At 40.8% G+C, this 11,014-nt stretch overlaps 1 protein-coding gene across 1 annotated transcript; it reads left to right on the forward strand.

Moving 5' to 3' along the window:
* The first annotated feature begins 5,920 nt into the window (after positions 1-5,920).
* On the forward strand, positions 5,921-9,388 carry LOC122758302 (nudC domain-containing protein 3-like). Its single transcript, XM_044012369.1, has 6 exons — positions 5,921-6,118; positions 6,505-6,839; positions 7,601-7,733; positions 8,418-8,561; positions 8,657-8,845; positions 9,132-9,388. The coding sequence occupies exons 1-6, from the start codon at positions 5,921-5,923 to the stop codon at positions 9,240-9,242; spliced, it is 1,110 nt and encodes a 369-aa protein (XP_043868304.1). The 3' UTR covers positions 9,243-9,388.
* Positions 9,389-11,014: the final 1,626 nt, after the last annotated feature.

Below are 11,014 nucleotides of genomic sequence, written 5' to 3' on the forward strand. Positions count from 1 at the left end.
TGAGGCAGACTGGCTCATCCCTCCATGTACTCCGAGTACTTGTACATGCAGCTGAAATATAAATGTCCATGTCTCATGGTCATCACCAGCTTCCCTTTTCCCAAACTTATCAGAAATCACAGAAATAGGAATACTCTAGGTCACCTGGGGGTCAATGAGCCTCTAGTCTGGTCAGGAGGGGGCCGGTCAAGTGAAAATAGTACATTTCTTGGGGGGGAAACAACTGTTCAGCAGAGGTGGATGATATGATATTAAAATAATATCACAATATTCCATCATATCATTTCAAACAGCTTCTAAAAGGTTTTGTAAGTACCATTCACTTGTGCACCTACAAAACCTTTTAGAAGTAGATTTGTGCAAGAGTTGAGTGACAGGGGCGTTTAGCTCACAGTTGCCCCATAGGATTACAATGTAGCCACTGCCACGATGTCAGAGTGAAAACTTGGTGTTATATGATCTAACATTTAACATGTAAGCATTTAAGCATTTAGCAGACTCTTTTATCCAAAGTGACTTAAAAGAGAGGAATAAGCTACATAGAAGAAATCCTGGAAAGAACTCAGCTCGATAGGAACAGTGGACTGACAGAGGGTGAGAGTACAGAGGTGCAGCAAGTGCAGAAGGAGATGGTGCAGGGTCTTCAAGAGCTGCAGCATTCTGGACCATCTGTAGTGGTTTCATTGAGACTTTAAAGCCCACAATACAGACATGGCAAAAGCCGTGTCTCAACAGTCTCAACTCTCTTTCTTCTCTTAATAAAACCCAGCAGACTGAACACCGAGACTTTAAGTGCTGCCCTGAAAAGAGTAAATGCAGAATCCTGGTCCAACCTCAACTCACTTCATGTTTTGTCACTTCCAGTCATGTTTCAAATTCGATAGAACGTGGAGTAAACGCTTCACCGAGAATGTACAGTTTCTCTCTTTGTCTCTGTCTGCGTACACACCTGCAAATCATACATCAGCTGCTAAATAAAGATTCAATTTACTGATGCCAGTTTATGCCTGTTTTAATTGTGTTTTAGACATTTAACTGGACGGTGCAAAACAACGGAGGGTTTCAGTTATTGGTCCTGATGCTCAAACATGGAAAGGTGACGGTAAACTGAAAACTTGGAAGAGCAGTGTCTTCAAGAGCTTCTTGAAGACAGAAACCTCAGCTGCTAAATAAACATTACATTTCTTTATATTGTAATATAAGAACTATACTTGGAACATCGTCTGTTATTTCTGTGTAAAAATGCACCAATCACCAAGTAACCCCCTCTTGGAAACTCCTACTATGTGAAAACAGCTAAACAAGCACCCTCCAAAAACACTTAGTACTGATGGAGCAGCATCTTCATGAGCACTGATGACATTCCTGATCCTAAGACCTGCTCCTGTTCACTTGTACACTGTGAAGTATGAGAATCGTCCTCGCTCCTCCAGACTATTCAGTAAACCACCACACAACTCATCAAACTGTCAGAGCAATAGGTTAGAGGATTCAAGGATTCAGACCCTGGCAGTAGTTACTCACCCCATTTGAACATCATGGTCGTCAGCAGCAGTGTCTTCAGATTCAGCTCCATGGTTCAACCACTGATCCTGACCTGTAGAGGAATACCGGGGGGGAAACAAAGTGAAGTAAGTAATCCTATTTTTGTGGCATGCCACTGTTTGATGAAAGAGCTCCTCGCTGTGTTACTGTTGCCCTGTGCTCAGAGGCAGGCATGCTACACACTGGCTCTGCTTGGCTCGTAATGAGTGTGAAGCAAACAGCACTCCCAGCGCTGGACTCACAGGGTGTAATCAGCCATGAGAGCATAGAGGCATCAGCAAAACATGAGCTGGATTAACACCAGCACACACTGACGGGACAAGACGCTGCACAGAGACAAACTTTAGAGGAAAATTAGAACATGCAAATGATTAAAAAACAAGCAAAAAACAAAGAACCTTAAATGCTGATTTCTTTTTTTTTAGTTAGACTGAAGGGTCAGAATTTACTTTGTGTAATGGACACAATTCCCACATGAAATATTGAACTATAACACTTTTTCTTAGGGGCAATTCAATCAAAAATGTTATCTTTATAAATGTGTTACTGTTATTTTCTTCAATTTACAGTAATTGTACACCTTTACCAAATGCACATTTGTCTTCATTGAATTCAAAGAAAATCATTATAATTAAAATGACATATTGCTTTAGAAGCATAAAGATCAAATAAAATATTAAAAACATATTTAATGCTGTTCATTGTCTGTTAGACTGCCCATCTTGGATAACATGCATATATAAACAGATTTATAACAGTACTACTGTATATAGAATATGTATATGTATATATCACTGAAAACTGTTTTTAATTCATTTGCATTGTTCTGTCAAATAGGTTTTTAGAAACTATAGAACTTTAATAAAAACTACAACATTTCCGCCTAAAATGTGATTTAATAGTCAGCATCTTTCTTTAAAATTGGAACAATTTATAGGCCCCTTGCAACAAATGCACTACACTATTTATCATATTCTGAACAGTGTTTTTTAACGAGCTGATATAACACGATGGTCCTCACCTTGGGCACGGCATGGCACGGTTTAGGTTGCATCTCCACATCTCCTCTGTTAAATATTGAGATTTTAGACATTTTCCTGGTAATTGTTGGAGATTAACCCACGTTTTTAGGATTGTTAAGTCTTTTTAACTGATCTACAGTTCAGCATGGTTCGGCTTGATTTCTGTGTCGGCACTCTGACCAATCAGTGGTCAGAGTGGTGTTCAGTACACTTGGTACTGGGATATCCTGTTGGTCCAATATGGCAGCCTTTGTAGAGAAACAACAATTCATACATTCAGTTGATTGTATGCTCAGCATAAAACATCAGCATAATTCAATATTTTCACCTAAAGGCAAGTGATGCAGTCCAGTGGATCCAGGCCAGGTTTTAGTTACCAGCTCATTAGTGTCTTCAGCAGCTTTAGTGTGCAGCTTAGCAGTTAGGCACCCATCACGACTTGGCCTGTTAGAGACCTGTTACCCCTTTTACTCCCTCCATGTCCCAGCCCTCCCTAAACACCAGCTGCCTTTGACACCCCCCCCAGATTTGCAACCACAAACTGCAGTACACCAGCCTATTACAGCCATCTGTCCATCAGGACGATAACACGACAAATAAAATAAATGAGCTATAACATTATAATAAACAGAGAATCATATTAAGACAATGACTTGGGTGTGCTTTTTTTAAACACCTGACCTGATTAAAATAATTCACAGCTGTGCTAACAATTTTGCCGCACATGATCATGATACAGTGTAAAAGTGAAGGTAATAACAGATTTGATAATAAAACACTTTCATTCATGTGATCAGTCAATGTTAAATCTGTAAAACTTGTCATAATGAAAAATCAGCTGGTTGTCGATCACATTGAGGAGGTTTTTGTACTGCTGTGTGACTTTGAGAGTCTGGTTGCCCATCACCAATCCACATCTCTTTTGTTTTGTCAACATTAATATTGGATAAAACTGGATAAAAGTCGCAAGGATATAAATACCTACAACAAGTTAGACAGGTCCAAGCCATCAATAACTATGCCCTGCTGGTAATAAGACACCTTGCTGGCATAATTACCTGGATGAAGAAAGAGTGAGTCTACTGTCATCAAGACAAGAAAGCTCCTCACCATGTCCAGCACTATGACATTTGTATAATAAGGAGTGTAAGGAGGGAGGCAGAGGACTAGTGAGCATCAAAACTCCAAACCAAGAAGTAACCTCCAAAGATACTTTAAGAAGATTGCCTCCACTGATGCCCACTAAATGAATGCCTCAGGCAACTGAAACTCAGCAGAGATGAGCAGCCAGAGGGGGAACTATTTAAGGACAAGCCCCTACATGGCTCGTTCCACCAACACATTAAAGAAGTGGCTGTATTCAGAAAAACTTACCAATAGCTGGAGAGGGTCGGACTAAACTACAGCACAGAGGCGCTAATGGTGGCTGCACAAGCAATGGTCTTAACCCTAGACCACAAGCAACAGATCAATAGAGTATGGGGTCCACCCCATCTGACCTCAAAGACCTCTACTGACCAGTTGAACGAACACAGACTCTGGGGAGCACAGAGAATAAACACACTAGGAGGCAGGGACAACCAAAGTGAACCAGGTGAAAGGTGAACACGTTAGGGCCGAGCAGACAAACAACAGGGAAGACAGGTCAGGGAACAAAACTGCACAAGGTACACACAAGGAAGCACTTCAAACATAAAACAGAATTCCAGACACAAGGAAAAAGAGAACAACAAAAAGACCAAACTGGGACAATGTCTGCAGCAGAGCAGACTAAAGTGACAGCAGTATTACAGCTGCTGGTGCAGGTGGTCAAAACTCAGCACATGACATCCTGAATACATGACATCTCATTCTGTTTTCACACTTTAGCATAAACTGCAGCACATAGGAAATCCAAAGTGAGTCACATTTGATTACACAGTCTTCCAGTAACCCCTGTGTAATCTCACTTAAACGCAAACTGTGGTAAAATACAGCATGGCACATGCTGAACTCCACGGTGACAACTGGCGACCGGAGCGGATCAGCTGTTGCTGTCCTTGAGAGGATTTGGCCTAATCAGCAATAGATAAAAAAAAAATAAAAAATACAATGTAACATTAGTTATTAATCAGGCATCTGAAAGACGATGCAACGTGCTGCTGCTGTGAGGTTACAATCTGGTTACAATCTTTTCTTAACTCTAATACGAATGACTTTCCTGTGTATTACTACAATGACCTGACGTGACGTTCTTGGTCATGTGCAGAACAGCACGGACACATGTAAGCAAAACATTGTGGTTTCGTGCAGGATGTTTTGTTCATAAGATGACTGTCACTTGTTTTTAACTGCTGAACTTCCACTTTAATTGCAAGTTTTAGAAACGATGATCTACAATCTACGACCTGTTCCACATTTAAAGAGATAGCTCTTGTTTTTTGAAGTGTGGTCTTAAGAGATGCTAATACACAGATTGCTGGCTGAGCTGTGTGCATTGCCCTTGTGCCTTTATTTTAAAACCTTCTAAAACATCTAACCCTTGAAATTCTTTATTGTTATTCCACTTTGTTCAAGTGTCAAATGTGCAATAACCCAATTTCTGGTGTTGAACTTAGTGAATGAATGTTCTTTGGACATGTTTTAGTTGACACATGACTTTTTCCAGAATAACATGTTCAGGTGATCCATTTCACCATTTCATTGCCAGAGGAATCACAGCTAAATACTGTCACCCGCTCACAGGTTAACCTAACTAGCTAACTAACTTTATTACTTTAAAGAGAGCAGATAGCTAATTAGCATATTCATTAATCATGAGGCTCATATTTGACAGATTACACCTCACCCAGTGCTTTGGACTTGTTGGAATACACTTGTTGGCCCAGCACAATTCATAAAATTCACATTCTCACTTGCCAAAAAGTAATTGCAGGTCTGACCTTGTGACCTTACGGGTTTTTTTTGCCTCAGAATCACTTGGTTTCATTCATGAGGCTATTATCTGGCAGATTATACCTCACCAAGTTCTTTATAAGTGCATTTAAAGGGCCAGTAAAAATCACAAAATGTATATTCTGAAGAGCCAAAAAGTGATGGAAACCTAAGGAAACCAGAAATTCCGAGTCCGACTACAAATGGAATGCACCATACGCACAGCTAATACATCGAAAGTATCTCTTTACTATAAATGGTTGCTATGATACAGATGAATGTCTTTTATCCTTTAAAGTCCTTCTTTTTCTTCTCTTCTGTCCCTGAGTATTATTTTTGTTTTGCTGTCTGTCAAATCACTTTGTATTGCTTGTGTTTCTAAAGGTTCTTATATAAAACCTATTTTGTTTTAGTGCTGAATTAAAACATTAAAAGCCCCCATGGAGTCACAGCGGGAGATGACGGAGATGTACGATAATGCTCTGCTGGGAATCCTGCAGCATGTTGGAAACATCCGGGACTTCCTTCAGATCTACTTCAGGTTTTTGTATCGCAAAACCGACTTTTATCGCCTCCTGTCGAGTCCCAGAGACAAGATGGGCTTCCCTCCTGGTGTAGCGGAAAAGATGGTGCTCAAGGTGTTTGTCAGCATTGACATACAACGACACGTCAAGATTCATTTCTTATTCATATGTTTTTAATTGATTAAATTTAGCTTAAATGTCTAACTAACTGTTAATTTTGGATTTTCAAGCCTCCAGGAGAAGATTTGATGCACTTCGGGATTGTCTTCATTTGACAATTCAGCTCCACATACAAAAAGTGGTTTAGGGTTTTTTTACACTTTAACTTTACTATGTATGCATTGTGAACAGTACTCGTGTAGAGTAAGTTGAGCAACTGTCCTTTGATGGTAAAGTAGAAGAAAGTACACCAATATACACTCATTTGCTAGTAAATTACAGTAAACGGCGTGCACTTGATCTGTGCTAATGCTAATCCTTCTCTTCCATTCCCTCCACAGACATTTAAGCAGTTTGAAAAGCTGGCAGAGCAGGACAGAGAGAGACAGCTGGTCCAGATACAAAAGAGAGCAGAGAGTAGACTCGTTCCTGCAGCAGTTCAGGAGCTGGAGGTCGTCTCTGAGAAGACAGAGGAGACAGAGGAGCTGAGCACAGAGGGAGCACAGATGGAGAACAACAACTCCCCCCTGGATGCTGGGGATGTTTCAGTCCCTGCAGACACGGAAGCGACCGTCTGCCCTCAGCCTGATGCTGACAGCGGCGGCCGCAGTGAAGTTCCACGGCGGTCAGCTCAGGGAGACCAGGCAGCTGCAGCCAGCACTGACTCAGCAGAGGAGTGAGTGACACCCTGCAGGTCAATGTATCAATCAAAACACTTTCAGACAAGGCAACAATGTCAATATCTCATGAGGCAACAATATAGCATCAAGTCTACATATAATATTTAATGCAATATTGTAATAGTGCACTGTGATTGCTGAGGCTCACATGTAGCTTAGAAAAACACTTAGAAATACAAAGCACCATGGCACTTGTGAGGTTGATGAGTTTGATTGGAGGTCTATGGGAAAATGAGCTTCTACTTCTCACTCAGTATGTTTACATGAACAGTTTAATCGAGCTAAGGCCATAGTCTAAGACAGGCAGTCGGACCAAGTATACATGCGTAATGTAATGTAATGTATACAAGCCTGGATCGTGCTGTGGTTCTGTATGTTTCATACCTGCTGTACAATCTCCAATCCCACAAACCAATCTGTTACTCATCATCTCTGATAACTCATCTCCACAGTTAAAGTCTTGTGCTAATTTGCTTAGCATGGCAACATGTTCCAATACTGTTTCTCCAGGCTTCCTTTCTCTTGAATTCAATCTCGCTGGGTTTGGGGTTGAAATGCTTCCTTTAACAACTTGACAAGCTCATCAAATGTCATATCTCCTGGCTTGACACAGCATTTTTCTTTGTGTACTGTCTGTTTAAACCGACATATAACAACTGAACCTAGTGGACCTGCCATCTAACCTGTATTACTGTCAAATCTCAGATGTCTGAAGAAGATAACTATGTTGTGAGGTAAACTTGTTTCTGTGTTTCAGGAGTCAGGAGAGATTTCAGTCTGACCCTGACAGTTACAACGGCGCAGTGAGAGAAAACTACAGCTGGTCCCAGGACTACACCGATGTGGAGGTCCACGTGTTTGTGCCCAAGACAGTGATTAAAGGCTTTCAGGTAAACACACTGTTTCAACCACTCAGCATACCAGCAACACTGTTCTCTGTTCACTGGTGTGACGTAGACCCTTTTCTTAGTTAGTCCTGATGGTAGCACAAAAGCAAAGCGAGAGCCACAACAAATCATTTGCACTTGCTGTAATTTTGCCACTTAAAACAAAATGTAGGCCCACAATTTGAAGAAACTATCAAGTCCATCCATCTATTTTTTATCAAAAACTATTTAAACCCTGTCCGTTTCTGCCACACCAGCAAACTAAAAACAGATCCGTATCACGTTGAACGTGATAGTTAGAACAATATGTTTGACTTTTTCACTTTAAAACGCGATAGTTTATAGGTTTATAGGTTTGCACTAAACATGGTTTGTATTTATATAGCATTTTTCTAGTCTTGATGAACACTCAAAGCTGCACGAGTTATAAAGCGATACTTTATCGTTAGAGCGATATACATTTCACGTTATATGCGATATATATAATATGCCATAGTTTATTTTTCTTCTCATGGCACATTTAGTGTGTAATATTACAGAATTTTATCTCTTTACAGCATTTCAAATTCCGCCCTTGTGTTAACGATTTCACGCTGCAGCTTTAAATCTCACGGGATGCCAAATGCTTATCTATTGTGTGATATTAGGGCCATAAATCTGTTTTCCTGTCACTGTGGCTGTGCTCAGGTTAGCGTCAGTCTGCAGACCAGCAGCATTCAAGTGAGCATGAGGGATGGAGCCATGGAAGAAATACTGATGAAGGGAGAATTCACACACAAGATCAACACAGAGAACTCTCTGTGGAGCCTGGAACCTGGACGATGTGTGAATGTGAGTAAACTCGCCGTTCATACTCAACCTCCTCCCCATTTTTAAACCAATAACTTTTTTTTTATTCAATATACAAACTGTGCTTCGGCTCCCAGCTGTCACTGAACAAGGACTCGGAGGTTTGGTGGAGCGCGGTGCTGAAAGGGGAGAGGGAGATCGACGTGAACCGCATCAACCGCGAGCGCTCCATGGCAACAGTCGATGAGGAGGAGCATGCGGTGTTGGAGCGACTCACCTTTGAGAACCATCAGAAGCTGCAAGGCAAACCACAGAGTCACGAAACGGTGAGAAAACGACACAAACAAAAAGTCTGGGGTGGGAAATCACATGTTTTATATGTTATTCAGAATAACATCATTGTCACCTTTTTAAAGCAGTACATTCACTTCAATTCAAAACTTAAATGAAGACTCACAAGAGGGTCCAAAGCAATTGAAATGTAAGAAATAAAAGGCTGGGTGATATGGGTTATAAATAATATCTGGATTTTTTTAGGCTATATTCCAATATATGAGATATATGGGGATATAAATCTGTTAACACACTGTAAAATACACTGTGTCTCTTCAGAAAGCGCATGAGATGCTGAAGAAGGGCTGGGACGCTGAAGGTTCCCCTTTCATAGGGCAGCAGTTCGACCCGTCCATGTTTGACATCCCACCCGGTGCAGTGCAGCTCTGAGACGCAGCCGCTGCTTCAGCGACATGAACTGAATCTGTTATTATTGAACAGAGAGGTTTGTCCTTGAAGCTGAAGCTGAAACCTGATATGTGTTGCTGACTCTGTAGAGACCCGGATCATGAAAATGAATCAGTGTTTTCATAAAACTGATTGTAGTTTGCTTCTTTATTTGTTAACAAGCATCAGACCTGTCAAAAATTGACACAAATTACAAATTGTACAGCTTCCTGTTTGATTTAGGATGTAAATGGTCGGCATTTCCATAGTATTGTTCTAGTCTTGATGAACACTCAAAGCTGCTTCACACTATAAAGGTTTGCCATTCACCAATTATCACAGCTCCTGATGGCAACATGGGGCCCAAGAACACATTGGCACATAAACTAACAGAGCCAGGAATGAAACCCCCAACCCTCCAGTTGAAAGACAACTCGCTCTACCACTGAAGCCGTGTCTCCATCCAGGGTCTGGATCTTCCCAAGTGAGGATTTCCTCACGAGGAGATGGAAGTCATGCATGTGTGAACTGAGACGGTCTAGCCCACACAACTCAGGGGTTTCCATTCTTTTTCTTCTCCTAGTTAAACACTGCCCTCCACAGTCCTGAACCAGTTCAGAATCAGAATCCTGAGTTCTTCTGGCCCTCAAAGTCTGACCTCTGATTTCAGGCGTAATCGTCCAAAACATCCCAAAAATCTGATAAACACATCTGATAAAATTTAACATAGTTAAAGGAGGAACTAGAGATGATGTGTGTGATGTATCTCAGACTAAGAGACAAACATGGACAATAATTTCCCTTTATATGTTGAAAAGTCTTCAGAACTAAACTGAAAATCGCCGTACCAAGCCTTCTGAGCAGTCACTTCGCCGCCGCCATGTTTGTTTTCCGATGAAATCACATCTCGCATTACATTGGCGGATTTTCCGTGACGCGGCGTGGACGGGCGCTGTTATTAGTTGAATATCTGGCGTCTCTGTGACCTTTGACGCGGGAAGAATGCGCAGGTAAGCTTGAAACTTTTAACAATGTTTACAAAAAAATGACAGAAAGCCTGATAACTATAGGAGTATTTCGGAGTTCTTTGGTGGCAATAACTGTCAAAAATGTCAAAATAGAGATGAGCATTTGTATGAAGTTTCCTTTGAATAATAGGAAGCTTTTAAAAGGTGGATAAACGGATGTTGTTTGTGGAGAATAGTGTGCTTCATTCCCACTATTGACACATTTACAGTTTATAATATGAAGCTTAAATAAAAGTAAGGACTTTTTTTTTTTAATTTTTGCTTCAAGATACAAAGTTACTACTTAGCTGGTAGTCAGGGAAGAGGGAATAAGACATTTATGAACAGTAAAAACTTTTTTTCCCACCATCCGTATATAATCCGTAATGAATATTTTTATATCCGTTACGTTCAAACAATTGTCAAAAGAGTTCCACAGAATGAGTCATTAATATTTACTGTATAGCAGGAGTGTGTCTCCTACAGACACCACCATGCGCTAACTGGAGGCTATCACAGGTTCTCCGATGCGTTTATAAGGGAAGTTTCTGCAAAAAACACATGAAGTCCAATAATTAAAAGCTTGCAGCACCTTGTGATAGTAGATGGAGTCGAGATCTATTATGCTACGGCTAACAGGCTACGAATAGTCACAGTGACTGTTGGACCTACGATAATCAAGAAAATATTCGGACACTCACGCCCATCCCTAGTTTTACTCACACCGTTTCCAAACAGAGAAGGAATAACAACAACAACAACAACAAC

The sequence above is a fragment of the Solea senegalensis genome, linkage group LG21 (assembly GCF_019176455.1).
Source record: "Solea senegalensis isolate Sse05_10M linkage group LG21, IFAPA_SoseM_1, whole genome shotgun sequence".
Lineage (NCBI taxonomy): Eukaryota > Metazoa > Chordata > Actinopteri > Pleuronectiformes > Soleidae > Solea > Solea senegalensis.